Source organism: Mandrillus leucophaeus, unplaced genomic scaffold (genome assembly GCF_000951045.1).
Source record: "Mandrillus leucophaeus isolate KB7577 unplaced genomic scaffold, Mleu.le_1.0 Scaffold189, whole genome shotgun sequence".
Taxonomy (NCBI): Eukaryota; Metazoa; Chordata; class Mammalia; order Primates; family Cercopithecidae; genus Mandrillus; species Mandrillus leucophaeus.
In genome coordinates, this window is record NW_012101909.1 from 270,721 (window position 1) to 288,184 (window position 17,464).

Genomic DNA, 17,464 nt, shown 5'->3' on the forward strand with positions numbered 1-17,464 from the left:
TTTCCAACTTGGTTCCATTCTCCCCGTCACTTTCAGGTATACCAATCAGACGTAGATTTGGTCTTTTCACATAGTCCCATATTTCTTGGAGGCTTTGTTCACTTCTTTTTACTCTTTTTTTCTCTAAACTTCTCTTCTCACTTCATTTCATTCACTTGATGTTCAATCACTGATATCCTTTCTTCCAGTTGATTGAATCAGCTACTGAAGCTTATGCATTTGTCACGTAGTTCTCGTGCCATGGTTTTCAGCTCCAGCAGGTCATTTAAGGACTTCTCTACACTGATTATTCTAGTTAGCCATTTGTCTAATCTTTTTTCAAGGTTTTTAGCTTCTTTGCGATGGGTTCAAACTTCCTCCTTTAGCTTGGAGAAGTTTGATCGTCTGAAGCCTTCTTCTCTCAACTCATCAAAGTCATTCTCCATCCAGTTTTGTTCCATTGCTGGTGAGGAGCTGTGTTCCTTTGGATGGGGAAAGGTGCTCTGATTTTTAGAATTTTCAGCTTTTCTGATCTGTTTTTTCCCCATCTTTGTGGTTTTATCTACCTTTGGTCTTTGATGATGGTGATGTACAGGTGGAGTTTTGGTGTGGATGACCTTTCTGTTTGTTAATTTTCCTTCTAACAGTCGGAACCCTCAGCTGCAGGTCTATTGGAGTTTACTGGAGGTCTACTCCAGACCCTGTTTGCCTGGGTATCAGCAGCAGAGGCTGCAGAACAGTGAATATTGCTGAACAGCAAATATTGCTGAACAGCAAATGTTGCTGCCTGATCGTTTCTCTGGAAGCTTCGTCTCAGAGGTGTACCTGGCTGTGCGAGGTGTCAGTCTGCCCCTACTGAGGGGTGCCTCCCAGTTAGGCTACTCGGGGGTCAGGGACCCACTTGAAGAGGCAGTCTGTCGGTTCTGAGATCTCAAACTCCATGCTGGGAGAACCACTACTCTCTTCAAAGCTGTCAGACAGGGACATTTCTTCACTTTCTAAATTATCAGCACATCCTGCTGGTTTCATTCCTAAACTATTTTTTTGGGTCTGTGTCCTTCTCCCCACTTCCTTTGCCATCCCTTCGTGCAATCGACTGTCTTCTCATGCTGCAATAGCCCGCCTTCTCTCCTTTTACAATCCCTTATCCCCACATCAGATCATGTTGTTCCTCTGCCGAGTCCCCATGATACTGGGTGGCCCACAGGCCCAGCTAGCCCTGGCTCTGCTCACCTGTCTGACCTCCACAGCCCTGCCTAGCCACATTGGCAGCTGCTGCTGCAGAGCAAGTGATTGTATTTACTCACTGCTCCTTCTCTGGGAAGCTCTTCCCCCACATCCACATAGGGTTCCATACCTCTATTCATGTCCCCTGTCCAGAGTGGCCTTCCTGGGCCCCTCACTATCCTTCCAGGAACCCTCCAATTCCTTGTCCTACTTTTTTTGGAAGAGTTATGGCTACTTGGCATTATATTGAATGAATCATTTATTGTCACCCCCAGGGAAGTGCCATAAGGGCAGGGACTCTGGCTAGTTCATTAGTGCATTCTGGCCTGAAACAGTGCCTGGCACACAGTAGAGGGTCCATAAATCTTCATTGAGTAAAAGAAGAGAAAAGCCCTTCTCACACATCAACAGTACAGACAGGCCACGGAGGAGCTGTGTGTAATTCCGCATAATAAGAGCTGGACTGGAGGGGTGCCCAGGGGCTGCAGGCGCAGAGGAGGGAAGGCCACGAATGGAGCCAGTGGAAGCTGACCCCTGGGCTGATTCTGCTGGATGAGTAGGGAGGGACTAGCAAGACAACAACAAAGGTTATTCCAAACAGAGGGACTCCTCCAGCAGAGAGAAGACCGAATCCTGTCCCTGGCACTGGGGTGGAGACAAGGACTACTCGGGTAGGAGAAGTGGTGAGAGTTGGTGGAAGATGAAGGAAGGAGAAGGAGGCAGCTAGGATGTAGCTCTTGGTGAGGGCACCTGTGGGCATGGTGGTCAAAGTCCACCAGCAGCAGTAGGGATACTGGCCAGTGCTAGCGTTCACACACTGAGGCGTTCCTGGCTGTTGAGCTGAATTTTACAAAGGGAAGCCTTTTGGGGCCCCCTAGTCTGGCCTGGAAAATAAGGTCATCACATACATATTCTCACAGGGAATGTGCTAGACAATGGATCTGGGGCCCTGCAGAACTCCTGGGTGGGGAAGGAGGAATGAATCTAGACACCAGGCTTTGCCCCGATATCCCCAACCCCTACCCTGTGCCAGAAATGACCCTCAGGCTTGGTGTGAGGTGCACACCTGGGGAAGATTAATCCCAGGACTATTTCGGGTTGCACTGAGAACATCAGGCTTTTTAGCATCCAGTTCTGATATCTCAAAACAGCTCTGATAATTCCTGGGGACAGATGAGTGAACTGTGGCCCAAAGAGGGCAGGTGAGGTTCAAGGCTGCTGAGCTGGCCTGTGGACCAGCCAGGGGTCGGAGCCAGGGCTCTCCACTGCCATGGAGTGTCTCCTGATAGTTGTGACCTGCAGTTAACAGCTGAGCCTTTCTTGCCCCTCTCCTACTTCTCTGGGAAGACACTTCAGTCCTTTGAATTGTCAGGCTGCAATTTTGAGACTCTGATTTCTGTGCGTTTGCTGTGACGGGTCGTGTGCTATCTCGAGACAGCAGCTGTTCTGGCTCTAGAAATAGTGCTGAGCTCACTGAAGGGCTGTTGCCCTTGGGAGGGGGAAGGGCTGCTGACTGAGAAAACCCCCAGAGAACAGTGGCTGTCAGAGTCAGGGAGAGGAAGTGCAGTGACATTATTAAGAGCAGGGGTTCCAGGCTCTCACAGTCCTCAGGTTTTTTTCCAGTGCCACCATTTACTAGCTGAATGACCTTGGGCAAATTACTTTACCTCTTGTAGTTCGAGTCTCAGATATAAAATGGGGGAAATTATGCTTGCCTCATAGGGTTATTGGGAGGATTAAATGAGACCAAGTTAAAGAGTCTGGTATCAGGCTGCACAGTTGTGCAAGGTGGGCACTGCACAAAGATGCTCAGGCAAGGAGTCAAGTGGGGCTGAAGTATAGCTTACTCTCACTTGACCAGCCATGCACCTGGTGCATGTGGCTTAATTTGAAGAAAATGGTGCTTTTTCGTGATTTGCACAGAGGTGCCATATGGGCTAGTGGTGTCTCTAACCAGTGTGGAATAAGTAAACAACTCCATGGTTCTCTGAGACTCTGCACCGAGCTCGACAGGAGTCTAGGTGTTCAGATTACTGAGCTGGGGTAGCTTCCCTGTTCACCTAGGGCTAGTGGAGGTTTAACAGGTGTTTGTGCATGACACAGGGACCCCCCTGGGTTCCTATTCTCTGGAATACCATCCGTGTCTGGGGGTGGGGATGGGGAAGTGTTAGATAGAAAGCTGAATGCATGGACCTCATCTTGTAGCAGCCAGTGGTTGCTGGGACCCAGAGTACTTTGGCCCCCAAGAAAGGAACCATGGCCCTGGAGAAGCTCTGGAGAGGGAATCAGGCCAACAGGGGAGCCTCTGTGGGGCAGGCTCTTGGGGAAAGGCTCAAAGGAATTACAGACCTAGACTCCCGGAGGGCCAGACTCTGGGCATGCTGAAAGGAGGCCTCCTCAGGAGAATCGCTTGAACCCGGGAGGCAGAGGTTGCAGTGAGCCGAGATTGTGCCACTGCACTCCAGCCTGGGCGACAGAGCGAGACTCCGTCTGAAAAAAAAAAAAAAAAAAGGAAAGAAAGAAAGAAAGGAGGTCTCCTTAGCTCCTTAGCCCACAAAGCTGCAGCCCAATCTGGGCAGAGGGAGGAGAACTCATGTCCAGGGCCACTGTGTTCACCTCTTTCTGGCCTTCTGCATTTGTCTTCTCACTTAGCGGAGGGCAGAGAGATGGGGCAGAGCAGATACAGCCTGGCGCCAGCATCATATTTGGCTGCTGGAAGCTGGGTGGCATTTGAGAGGAGTTGGGCTCCTGATATGACCCGCTGGGACTATTTATACCTGTGAGATGCCCTACATGATGCCAGGGTCCCCTCCCCTTTGAGGCGGGTAAAGATAGTCTTTCTAGCATTGAAAGAAGAGACAGTGATGAAGTCACTTTGAGAGGCTAGTGGAGTTTAAGAAGGTTGGAGAAAGTGCTTCCCTCAGTCTTCTAACAGGGTAAGGGGAAGCTCGAGATATTTAGAAGAAGGTCTGGGACTTAAAAAGGCATTTATTAGTGATTTCCAATAATAAAAGAATCATAACCCCATTGCAGAAAACTTATAAAAACACAGAAAAGCATTTAAAAAATAACCCATCATCCCATTTATTCTGATTTATCCCTATTAATATTGTGTTACAATTCTTCCCTTTGCCTACGCATTCACATACGTATATGTAATTCTTTTTGGAGATCATAGTTTTGTAACTTGCATTTTTTTACCCAACATTGTTATGTGAGCATCTTCTTATGTCATTAGACAAAAAAATTTAAGCAACATTTTTGATGTCTGTATATCTGTATCCAGACCAAATGGGAATTTTCATGAATTTCCATGACACCCTCTAAAATGCAGTCCTTGAGCATCCTGTTAGAAGCAGAATATGGGGCAGTGCTTCTCAAAATCTTATTCCTGTCTTAGTTCTTTTGGGCTGCCATAACAAAATAGCTTAGACTGGGTCATTCATAATTGTAACAGGAGAAATTTATTTCTCACAGTTCTGGGGGCTGGGAAGTCCAAGATCAAGGTGGCAGAAGATTTGGTGTCTGGTGAGGGCCCATTCCTCATAGATGGCAGCTTCTTGCTGCATCCTCACATGGTGGAAAGGCAAAAGGCTCTTTGAAGCCTCTTTTATCAGGGCCTAATCCCATCCTTGAGGTCAGAGACCTCATAACCTAATCACCCCCCAAAGGCCCAGCCTCTTAATACCATCACATTGGGGATTAAGTTTAAACACGAAACTTAATGTTTGTATTGGGGATACAGCCATTTAGACCATAGCAACCTCAAGTCAATCATCTTTAGAGACTGAGCTAGAGCAGTACGGACCAAAAAAGCAAAGCCCAGGTAGGATAGAGAAAGAAGCCAGGGCTATTAGCTACATTTTCCAGATGGGAAAACTGAGGCTTTAGACTCAGGCATGGAATAGTTTTGATGACTTGGCTGAGGTACTACATGGAGTGTTTTCAGGGTACCTGCCTGGGATTTGTTTTAATCGGATATGGTAAGACACAAAAATATGGAAATGACTGTCATGAAGGAAGAGGTTTTGATACTCACAGATCCCTAGAAACAGGAGGCCCTGCAAGACCATGGGAAGAAGCGCCTGGATCAGTAAGGAGGCAGAGGCAGAGAGGGGGAAGTGTGGGCAAGAACCATCATTGGGATTTCCATGGAAAGGAACTGGTGAGGCAGGGTTTGCAGGTATAGGATTGGTTGATCTGAGTAATTTCAGTGGGTTCTGGGGTGTAGGGGCTATCCCCAGTTGCCTGGGACCTGGCCCTGGGGTGAGTGGGGCAGGAGCTATTCCAGTGTCCAAGAATATGGGAGCCTGGTAGGGGCATGGGATCTGGATTGGTTTGCAAATGAAAGGTGCACTCACAGGCTAGTCCTTCACTATCTCCAGGAATTGGCTAGCCCTAGAAGAGGCAGTCCCTCCAAGGTCAGCAAGGCCCCAGGTGTCAAAGCATCAAAAGCACATGGTTAATGAGTGGAGCCTCCAGCAGTGATGAGGTGATCAAGCAGGTCTGTGTCCAAGCAGGACTTAGTGTGGGCTTTATCCACAGGGTGGCAGGGGAGAGGTTTACTAATCACAGCAGAAGGAGAATGTCACCAGTGCACACAGTGAGAAGCTTCGAGTTGTTCATCCCTGACTCAGCCCTGCCATCAACCAGCTTATGGTCAGAGACTGTCTCTGACTCCCTGTGGCATCCACTGGTATCACGTGCTCTTTAGTGGCGGGACAAAGGGGACAGAGGGGAAATGAGCATTTTTGGGGTAGTTCCTGTGTGCTAGTGGTTTCCATGAAATGCTCATCAGTGTTTTTTTCTCAGCCCTGTCGCACGTGCGCTGCATTGTTTTTGCTGATTTGCAGATGAGAAAACAAAGGAGCAGAAAAGTGCCAGACCTAATGTGGCTGTCAGAATACCATAGACTGAGTGACTTAGCTTATAAACAACAGAAATGTATTGCTCACAGTTCTGGAGGCTGAGAAGTCCAAGATCAAGGCAGATTAAGTTTCAGGTGAGGACCCACTTCCTGGTTCATCAACAGCATCTCCTTGCTGTATCCTTACATAGTAAAAGGGAAGAGGCGTCTCTCTTGGGCCTCTTTTATAAGGGCAATAATCCCATTCATGAGGGCTGTGCCTGCAGTACCTCCCAGAGGCCTCACCTCTTAATACCATTACCTTGCAGGTTAGGATCTCAACATATGAACCATGGGGGCGACACAAGCATTCAGACCATACAGAGGCCAATGAGGGGTGGAGGGGTGTGAACCCAGTTCTGAAAGCCTCTCTAAGTATCACCAGGCCCACAGCACAAGGTCATTTGGAATCATGGTGCTGCCTAGTTGGGTATATGAGTGATGTTGAGGATGCAGGAGAAAGAGGAACCAAGGAAGAGGCAAGGCAGGAATGGCTTTGTCAAGGAAATGGTAGGGCTGGCTGATTGAAGAGAAGATGCTACCCTAGTTCAAACAGATTGTTTTAAAGAGGACAACAAAGAGATGCAGAGAGGGGAAGTGTTTTACCCAAAGTCACACAGCTGGTTTATAGCCGTATCTGAGATGTGTCCGCAAGTCTCCAATTTCCCAAGAACTGTAGGATAAGTCTCAACCTAATGATTTCCTGCATCATTTGAATCTGGACCTTTTCTTATCAACAACCTAGAACCATGGCTTTACCTGACTCAGTGGATTCCAAAGGGCTTAGTTACACCGGCTCAGGTTGCAAACAGTGATCTTTGTGATAGGACACCAGAGCTTACTGTTGTGTGACTGGAAAATTAGGTGAGTCAGAGCCAAGGTCATGGGCTTGTTTTGTGGCCCCAGACTGACCCCTTGTTCTTATTTGCAGATAACAGAATCTACATTAGCTAGTTAAAGCAGAAAAGGATTTATTAAGGGCACAGCTAGCTCAGATTCATGGGGAAAGCTGAAGAAATGGCTGAACTCCCAGGAATTCCTCCCCAAACTGCAGTGAAATGGGGCCACCGTGAAAGCTGCTGCCTCTGATATAATCATGAAGGTGTTACCACTACTGCAGTTTCCAAGAGCCATGACACCTCTGCCACATTCTGCACCAGCAAAACCGTGCCTTGAGCCTTGCCATTCTTCCCCTATAACAGGTCTGAATCCGTCTCATACAAATGCTTCTAACTGGCTGAACCCAAATTGCATCCAGAACCCTACCTGCAAAGGAGTCTGGGAAATGTCATTTTTAGCTTTCCTGCCTCTGTAGTACAGAAGATCTAGAGATAACAAAGCCACTGTCTCTGTGTTTGAGATGCTCGTGGTTTGGAAAGAAACGCAATTACATAAACACACAATTGTACTATTATGTAGGTGCAAAAGTAATTGCGGTTTTTGCCATTACATTAAAAAAAAAAAAAAAAAGGCAAAAACTGCAATTGCTTTTGCACCAACCCAATACAATGTTATTTGCTCTAACTAAGAGACAGTGAGCAGGGGGAGTCCAGGGTCAGGATCAGAGGAGGCTTCCCAGCAGTGTGGTTACTCGAGCCAGGTACTGAAAAATCCATTTGAGTTTGCCAGATGAGAAAGACAGAAAAGGAGTTGTAAGACACAAAGGTGTTTGACATTTTGGGGATCTTCAGTACCTACTTCTTATTAACTTGGCCTGAATTCTTTTATGACATGAGAACAAAGAGCCAATTTATTTTGTAAATAGGGACCAATTTGTTGTGGAGAATATTTTAGTATCTTAAAATATTATGTAAAATTATTTAAATATGTAATTATAGTACTTAAAACTATTATATTTAAATTATTAAGGACAAATATTTATAAATATAACTTTTAAAGTATCACAGTATTATTTTAATGACAAAATGACAATACAAATACAATGATAATAATAAAACTACCAATATTTGTAAAAGAAACCAATATATTGGGTAAAATGTTTCAGCATTTCTAAAGCAGCACATACATAAGTTTATCCAGTGTGTAAGGGTATGTGGGAAATGACCACTGCTGCGTGTAGTGGTTTCTGGGAGATGCTTGAGCGATGCCTGATTTCCAATGCTTGGCCCTGGGGAGCCCCTCTCACATCTGATTCTTGCAGACTACCTGTTGCAAGGCCACTGATCCCGTATTTACAGTGGTTTGGCCTTGCAGGCTTCTGGATTCATGATGTTAAAGCTGTCCTGGGATCCAACCCTCCCAGCTCCATCCACCCCTGCCTCTGAACAACCGCCAGGAAGAGAGGGGCCATGAGGAGAGAGCTCACTGGGCCTCTGCCACAGGAGGCCAGAGGGCCCTTTCCAGGGGACACCAGCCATGCTCATAGCCAAGTGGCAGAAAGAGCAGCCTTGAGTCAGCATGCAGGTTCCCACCTTGGCTCTGCCACCTTCCAGCTCCAGGGGTCTGGCACCTTAGTTAATTCCCAGAGCCTATTCAGGATGCTTGTGTCACTTTCCTCATAGGCTGATTAGAAAGATTAAAAGTGAATGCATCCATCCACATCAAATACTTGGCCTGGCGCTTAGCCTATAGTAAGGGCTTAGTAAGTGTTGGCTGAAATTGGCATTGATATTCTGCATGAAGCTGGCAGAGGGACCCTGAGGTGGCTGTGACATGCCTGGAGCCAGCTGGTGCTGGAAGGGGCTTGGTCTCTTCTGCAGGTAGACCTAGACCAAGCCCTGGTCCTGCCCTATACGGAGAGTGTGACCTGGAGCTCTGTCTGATTAGCCTCAGTATTCTCAGCTGCCAAATGGGGAGAAAGGCACATCAGTCTCAGTTATGTCACAGTATGGGCACGAGGATCAAGTGGGCAAGGGGCAGGGAATGGAAGGGCAAGCTGGAGGCCTGAAGGCTCACTGTCGGACTCCCAGTGCTGTGCCAGAATGACTCTGGTCTCTCTGCTTTCTCTGATCACAGTATACACAGCATCCCTCTTCCTCCCCTCTCCTTCCCAGCCACAAACTTGGAACCAAACCTGTTTCTGAACTTCCCTGTTTGCTGAAATCGGTTTATGCTTCTGTAAATGCTTACACTCCCAGGGGAGTGGGGCGCTGAGAGTAATTGACCACCCAGTGATCAAGCCAGAGGGCCCCGTGGTCTGCCTGAAGCCCCTAATGGGTCATCTGCTGGGATGGGGTTGGTTGGCTTTATTTATTTCACTGGGACAGACACTCCACCCTGCAACAAGAGCTCCTGCAGGCCCTGGACATCCTGACCTGCTTCTCTGTTTAACCTGTCTCTGTTGGTCCCCAGGTACTTTGAATTTTACGAGGGGCCTTTTGAATATAACTCCACAAGATGCCTGGAGCTGAGGCACGAAATATTGGAAGTGAAGGTGCTGTCCATGTGAGTGTGGCCATTTGTGGTGGGTGGGGCAGGGGTTAGGGGTGGGTGAGGGGGGCAAGCATGGAAAGAAACAGGAAACACGTGGTAGGTTCCTATAGAGCGTAAAGTAGGTCTCCTTCCCCAGAGCCACTGGCATTTGGAAAGCCCTGGAGGGCTGGAACACAGTGATGATTGTGCCTGTTTTATGACAAAAGGCCAAGTTTGCAAGGTCACCTCTGGTGACTCGGTGTTAAAGTCCCCGCCTCAATTACCGGTCTCTTTGATTATCATCGCTGGCTCCTCTTGTGTAGAAACTGAAGAGGGCACCGGACTTTCTTGCCTGAAATTCAGTACGTTGCACCGCAGGGTTAAGCGTTGCCCTCTTGCTATCACCTTTGATGGTTTTAATTTTATTAAAAGTTTTGATTTTTAAATTATTTAAATGATACAAAATTTGTGTGGTACAGATGGTTATTCAATGAAGAGCCACGGAGTTCTCCCCAGGGTGACGATGTGGCTTTGGGTATCCTTGCAGAATCAATGCATGAGTAAGAATCTGTGTATGGAGATTTAAAAAGTTTTTTTTTTTTTGCATAAATGGTAAAAGAGCTATGCTCCCCACTCTCCGTTTAACAGTACATCACCTATGACTCTTCAACCCACAGGAGGGAAAACACATTACATACTGAACGTTTTAGCATGCATGTGCCCACCTGGGTTTCCGCCCTTCACAGAACTGCCATGAATTCAGCAAACCCATTTAGAGGAATTGGTACTGTATTAGTCATGACAGAATCTGTATTTATTTGGAAACCGTTATATCTGGATGTGGAAAAAATATAGTTTATTCAGAGGCAGGCAATGTTGGGTGCTCAGATGGACTCATGGGCCCCTGACATAACCCCAGGGGCATCTGGGGTCCCTGACCCTCAGGTAGGGACCATTGTTCCTTTACCCACCTGACATGATTCCAGCTAGTGTGCATCAGGGGGAGAGCATGGGTCTTGGGGTGGGCCAACCTGAGATCCAAAGCTGACTCTGGGCCTTAGCAGATCTCAATCTTTCTGCAAATGTCTTAACTTCTCTGAGCCTTTCCTTACCTATGAAAATGGGGACACTATTACCTACCCTTTAAGGGTTGCTATAGACTAGCTGAAATAAGGCATGTCAAAGTAGATAGCCCAGGATCACGAGGTCAGGAGATCGAGACCATCCTGGCTAACATGGTGAAACCCCATCTCCACTAAAAAAATACAAAAAGTTAGCCGGGTGTGGTGGCGGGCGCCTGTAGTCCCAGCTACTCTGGAGGCTGAGGCAGGAGAATGGTGTGAACCCGGGAGGCGGAGCTTGCAGTGAGCCGAGATCACGTCACTGCCCTCCAGCTTGAGCAATAGAGTGAGACTCCTTTTCAAAATAAATAAATAAATAAATAAAATAAAAAAAGAAAGTAGATAGCCCAGCAGCCTGCATGCTCAGTAGCGCACATCATAGGTGTTCAATAAATGTCAGCACCCATCTCTCTCTTTCCTTCCTTCCTTTCCTTTTTGGAACTAGTAGCAGCAGCTTTTCTGGGCTGTCATGCACAGACTCCATAGCTCAGCAGTTCCTGGAAAGCTCCAAGGGTGAGACCAGCATCCAGCTGGGATTAGCTGCATTGTTTATGGCCCCTGTCCTAACCCACGGTCTCTGTACCCTCTCTAGAGAAGGTGGGATACAGACGCCACTCATCAGTTTCACTGAGCCCTGGGCTGAACACATACCACTGTGGTGCCCGCCCTTGTAGAACTCACAGCCACTGAGGGGGACAGACATTAAATAACCAGTTACCACAAGAAGCCAGGGTAGTGACCGGAAACCCGACCCAGGCTGGGGCTAGGGGGAGGTTGTCAGGCAACGCTTCCCTGAGGAAGGGATACTAGAGCTCCAGTTTGAAGGGTGACAGGAGCTAACTAGGCCAGGAGGGCTCCAGGTGGAGGGAACAGTTTGTACAAAGGCCCTGTGCCAGGAAGGAGCCGGCTGTGTCCTGGACTCTGAAGGATGAGGCAACTCAAATGCCGGCGTGAGGGGGAAGACACAGAAGCTGCATTGCTAGAGGGTCAGGTAGGGCCAGACCATATGGAGCTTCATGGTACAGACTCAGGTTTGGGTTTTACCTTTATCCAAGGGCCACGAGAGCCACAGGAAAGGTTTTAAGCAGGGCCTGGGGCATGTGAGCTGGTTGGTATTTTAAACACGCCTCCAAGGAGTTTTGATTTAGTGGCAAAAATGGCTGTCGGAGCCAAGTTCAGAAGCTGGTAGCAGAGAGTCTGTCTTCTCAGAATTCAAAGCTTTCAGACCCTTCCGTGTTTTACTGTGCAAATCCAGAGCACTGTGGTTGAGAGCACACCTTCAAGATTTCAGAGAATAAATGATTCATTTCTTTTCTTTCTTTTTTTTTTTTTTTTGAGACAGAGTCTTACTCTGTCACCCAGGCTGGAATGCAGTGGCGCAATCTTGGCTCACTGCAACCTCTGTCACCCGGGTTCAAGCAATTCTCCTGCCTCAGCCTCCCGAGTAGCTGGGATTACAGGTGCCTGCCACCGTGCCAGGCTAATTTTTATATTTTTAGTAAATTCGGGGTTTCACCATCTTGGTCAGACTGGTCTTGAACTCCTGACCTCATGATCCACCCGCCTTGGCCTCCCAAAGTGTTGGGATTACAGGTGTGAGCCACCACGCCCAGCTGACTAATTTCTTTAAATTATAAAATGTATAGTTTCTTCATGGTTACTTCAAGGTCTGGACAGGAAGATTTAAGAAATCCTGTGAATGGGTCATCCTTCTGGGGAACTTCCCATCCCTCTACGTGTGTATTTTCTGTATGCTGGTGTTAGGTCCTATATCAGTTTGCTGTAACAAGGTACACAAAACTTAATTCTTCCACAATTCTGGAGGCCAGGGGTCTGAGATGAAGATACTGCAGGGTTGGCTTCTTCTGAGGCCTCTTTGCTTGGCTTGCCAATGGCCTTCTTCTCGCTGCATCCCTATATGGTTGCCACCGGTCTGAGTCTTGCCTGTGCCCTAATCTCTCTTTGTAAGGGCATCGGTCATATTGGATCAGGGCTCACGCTAATGGCCTCATTTTAACTTCATTACCTCTTTAAAAGCCCTATCCCCACAGTAGCCCATGCCTGTAATCCCAGCACTTTGGGAGGCTGAGGCGGGTGGATCACCTGAGGTCGGGAGTTTGAGACCAGCCTGACCAACATGGTGAAACCCCATCTCTACTAAAAATACAAAAATTAACTGGGCATGATTGCACACATCTGTAATCCCAGCTACTTGGGAGGCTGAGGCAGGAGAATTGCTTGAACCCAGGAAGCGGAGGTTGCAGTGAGCCGAGATTGTGCCATTGCACTCCAGCCTAGGTGACAGAGCAAGACTCCATCTAAAAAATAAACAAACAAAAAAAGGCCCTATCTCCAAATACGGTTTCATTCTATGGTCCTGGCGGTTAGGACCTCAGCATATGAATTTTGGGGAGACACAGTTCAGCCCACAACAGCCCCTGTCACAGCTTCCATTTAGGGCTAGATTAGAAATTACCCAGGGCCATTGTTTTGAGCTCAAAACACAAACACTGTTCAGTGTGATGGACAACCTCATATGTCCCCAAGGTCTGACTGCACTCTCTTTAGAGAGGAACATGAGAGACAGTCACCTTCCGTTGATTCCACTTGCCATCCCTTGTCCCTGTTATGGACTCCCATTGGTGGTGTTTGGGCCTCTCCACATTTGGCTTTGGTTCTCATCTCTGCCTCGGGGCACTCTCTCTGTCCCCAGGGGCTGGGCTCCTGGGGTGAGCAGCCATCCTAGCTGGGGCTCCTGGCTGAGCTGGACTTTGCATGCCCTGCCTATTCTACAGCAGTTGCCCCTCTGTGGCACCAAGCCCTGGGGATCTGAGAGGGAAGGAGAGGCTGGGCTGTTCATGGGGCATGAGTGTGTGTGCCTCCTTTCCTGAGTCTAGGCTGAGGGTCAGTAGGTCCTCCAGGGCTGAAATCAGAGAGCTGCAGAGGCCCGCCTCTGATCCAAGTGGTTCTGACATTATCTGGGCACCCGGGGGCTTCACTGTGTTCCAGTCCAGTGCCATGAGAAGCACTCACAGAGGCTCTGACCCTGAGTCCTCGGGAAAAGGTTAAAGCCCACCTGTGAATGGAGGGTCTGATGGATGCGCTGTGTCCTTTGGGCCCGCAGAATGTCAGCTGGTGTTTTGTTTGAGGAGACAAGGAGGTGTGTGATTCATCTGGGAACGATTCTGATCCACAATTGCTGAAATCAGTGGTAAAAATCAGTCAGCCAGAAAATCCCCACATGGAAAATTCTTCCCTCCCTGACCGTGTCAGATACATGAAGAACGACTCCATGATGATTTGTTATGAAAACGCATTGTCACTAATTCTTACTAAAATTATTTACACTTGTCATCTAGAGCTCCTTTATTTTAAAATAAGAATCTTCAGTTGCTGCCTGTGCTCACACCCAGGTGGGGGTCGTGCAGGATAATTCCCCAGGCCAGCGTCTCCTATCACCCTTCCCCATTTTTCTGCCACTGGGAGCTCTGTGCTGAGCCCAGTACTGAGACCAAGGAAGAAGCTGGGAGCAAAGGCCAGCTGGGCAAATGCCCACTCTCTGGACTGGGAGTCCCTTTTGTGCCACTGCAGTGTTCACAAGTCTGTGTCCTCTGCCAGGCGGAGGTTCCTGGAGGGCCAGGACCCAGGCTTAGGCATCTCTGAGTCTGGCCCTGTGCCAGCTCAGTACTCACATGTTAAATGAATGAGTGGACAGAGGGAGTGGGTGAGACCCGGGTGCAAACAGGAGGCCATGGAAGAAAAGAGGGAGAAAGAAGACTAAAGAAAGAATCACTCTCATTTCATTACGATTAGTGCCCAGCTTCCTCCCACATTTCCCCAGTTGAGGGGTATTACTATTTTTAGTCTGTCTGTAGATTATCTAAGTAATCAATTTCTTGTTCTACCAAATATCAACAGTATTTCTTGATCCTGCACTGTGTAAGATAAGGATATTTAAATTATTCCTACTCTGCAGTTCCCCCTCCAGCCTATGGCTTCAGTCATCCATGGGTTGACTTTTAAAATGACAAAGCCGATAACATTTGTCTTCTATTTGTAACCATACCAAGCCCTTTTTGAGGCTTTTTCTAGAGGTTGACTCTAAAATTTGCAGAATAGCAAATAGTGTTTTCCATTACTGGGATGATGTAGATATTGTTCACTGAAGGCCAGGGAGGCACCAGGCCTCCATCAACTTTCATGACCCTCTTGCTGGGTCATGTGGCTGTTGTTTTGGGGCTTCCTTTCTCTGCCTTCTGAGGTTGGATTCACCTTTGCTTAGAACCTATAGCTTCTTTTGTGTTTACTTCTTCCTTTTACTTCCACCCATTCTCAAGTAAATACCAAGAAGTGACAGGTGGGAGGTAAGGTTTTGAGTTCTTTTGTGTCTGAATGACTGGATTCTTCCCTTTTACCTGATTGTTGGTGTGTTGGGTTGTTAGGTTGTTTGGATTGTTGGTGTGGTGGGTTGTTGAGTTGTTGGTTTGATTTTTGGTGTGTTGGGTTGTTGGGTTGTTTGGCTTGTTGGTGTGGTGGGTTGTTGGATCGTTGGTTTAATTGTTGGTGTGGTGGGTTATGGGATTGTTGTTGTTTTGATCATAGTTGTAGTGGGTTGTTGGGTTGTTGGTGTGGTGGATTGTTGGGTTGTTGGTTTGATTGGTGTTATGTATTGTTGGGTTGTTGTTTGGATTGTTGGTGTGGTGGGTTGTTGGGTTGTTTTGATTGTTGGTGTGATGAGTTATTGGATTATTGTTTTGATTGTTGGTGTGGTGGGTTGTTGGGTTGTTTTGATTGTTGATGTGGTGGGTTGTTGGGTTGTTGGTTTGATTGGTGTTGTTTATTATTGGGTTGTTGTTTTTATTGTTGGTGTGATGAGTTATTGGATTATTGTTTTGATTGTTGGTGTGGTGGGTTGTGGGATTGTTGGTTTGATTGTTGGTGTGTTGGGTTGTGGGATTGTTGGTTTCATTGCTGGTCTGGTGGGTTGGTATTTTAGGTGAAAATCATTTTCCCTTAGGATGTTGAAGACCTTCACTACCATCTTTTAGCATCCAGGGATACATGAGAAGCATGAGAATGGTTGTTTCTTCGGAAGTATCTGGTTTTTTTTCTCTGGAATCTTTACAGTTCTGAAATGTGGAACCTTTTCATTTGGAGTTTGTGTCCAGACTCTTCAACTTTCTCTCAAATCTTTTTATATTCCTTCTTCTCTATTTTTCTCTACAATCTAAGAATCCTGTACTTCTGGACTGTACCTCTAGTATTCATATCTTTTTATTGTTGTTGAGATAAGGTCTTGCTCTGTCAACCAGGCTGGAGTGCAGTGGTGTGATCATAGCTCACTGCAGCTTTGAACACCTGGCCTCAAGCAATCCTCCTGCCTCAGCCTCCTGAGTAGCTGGGACTATAGGCACATGAAACCACACCTGGCTAATGTTTTTCAAACATTTGTTTGTAGAGATAAGATCTTGTTACATTGCTCAGGCTGGTCATATCTTTTAATTTTATCTTTTTTCACTCCTCTTTTTGCTTCCACCTACTAGGAAAATCCCTTGACTTCATCTTTCAGCTCTTCTGGTGAACCCCTCCCCTTTCTTTGTACCCTAAGTAGAATATTTTTAAGTTCTGTTTTGTTCCTCCAATAGTTGTCTTTGTGGTCATTTTATCCGATGGATTATCTTGGTCTCACTTCAGGTTGACCAGGTGACCCTTGGCTATCTATCCATATTTAACCTTGAAATGAAAACTGATAGGAGTTCTGTGTCTGAAGTTGTTCATGATGCCCCTGGCCCTTTTGTTGCTAGAACAGCCAGATCTTTTAACTGCAAATGATAACTTTTTTTTTTTCTTTTAACAGAGGATCTCATAGTCTGATTCCATCTCTCCTCCCCCTCTGCTGGACATTAAGCATTTGGCTACCATGGTTTTTGGTGGGGTAGGGGGAGTGTAGGCTTGATGGCTCTGCTTACAGACTCACAACTGAGTCTCATTTTTAGGGCCATGCTCCCTCCCCATCCTCCACCCACCTCTTAGAATTTTCCATGTGCAGATTGGCTCTAGGTACTTTGGGCTGTGTCATCCTGTCCTTGTGCCACTCCCTCTTACTTCCATACACTTGTTAAAATTTCTCTTCCACTGAGATGCCCTTCCCTGTCATTCTATTCATCTATGGAATGAATGACATTTTATTTTATTCCTCTTCTGGAATGTTAGTGGTGTCTTGGGAGAAAGGAAAAAAGTGCCTAGGGTCAACCCTTCATCTTTAAAGTAAAGATGATCTCTGCATTTGTAAAGCAATTTGTAAAATCTTTTTACACATATTATTCCATTTGAGCTCTCTGACAACCTTTGAGATTGGAAGGGCAGCAGTCAGCCGTTATATCCATCTTACAGAAAAAGCAGCTGAGTCTCAGAGAAATTAAATGACTTGCCCGAGGTTACATTGCAAGATTGGGATGGAGCCAGGATTCAAGACGGGGTGTCCAGGCCCTGACCTTGGTCCAGGGTGTGATGAGGGCATTGGAGGCAGAGAGAGTAGGGCCCAGACACTGGTAACAGTAAAACTTGGAACCCCACCTAGAGTGTTGCCAGGGCTGTGTTTCCAGAAGGCATTTGAAGCAGTGGCCATATAGGGGGCTGCTCTAGGGGCCTGTGGGTTGCAGAGAGTGGGGAGGGGCAGGGGGCAGTGGGTGAGCCAGGGTGTTGCTGTATGATGGCACCACTCCCTCATACCCTGTGAGCTCCTGAGAGGGGAGGTTTGGGAAAGCTGGAAGGAAGGTTTGCCTTCTGTCAGCCAGGGTGGGAGGAGGAACGCTGCCAAGCTGGTTCCTGTCCCAGGGCCTTTGCACTCACTCTTCTC

General features: G+C 47.2%; 1 protein-coding gene across 2 annotated transcripts in view; it reads left to right on the top strand.

The window, feature by feature from the left end:
• The window catches only part of ST8SIA5 (ST8 alpha-N-acetyl-neuraminide alpha-2,8-sialyltransferase 5), an 87,179-nt gene that overhangs the window by 52,697 nt on the left and 17,018 nt on the right, over nucleotides 1-17,464 (top strand). For both annotated transcript variants that reach the window (XM_011978075.1, XM_011978076.1), the window contains one exon: nucleotides 9,425-9,517. In XM_011978075.1, the coding sequence (XP_011833465.1) occupies nucleotides 9,425-9,517 (93 nt within the window). The remainder of the gene's footprint in view (nucleotides 1-9,424; nucleotides 9,518-17,464) is intronic.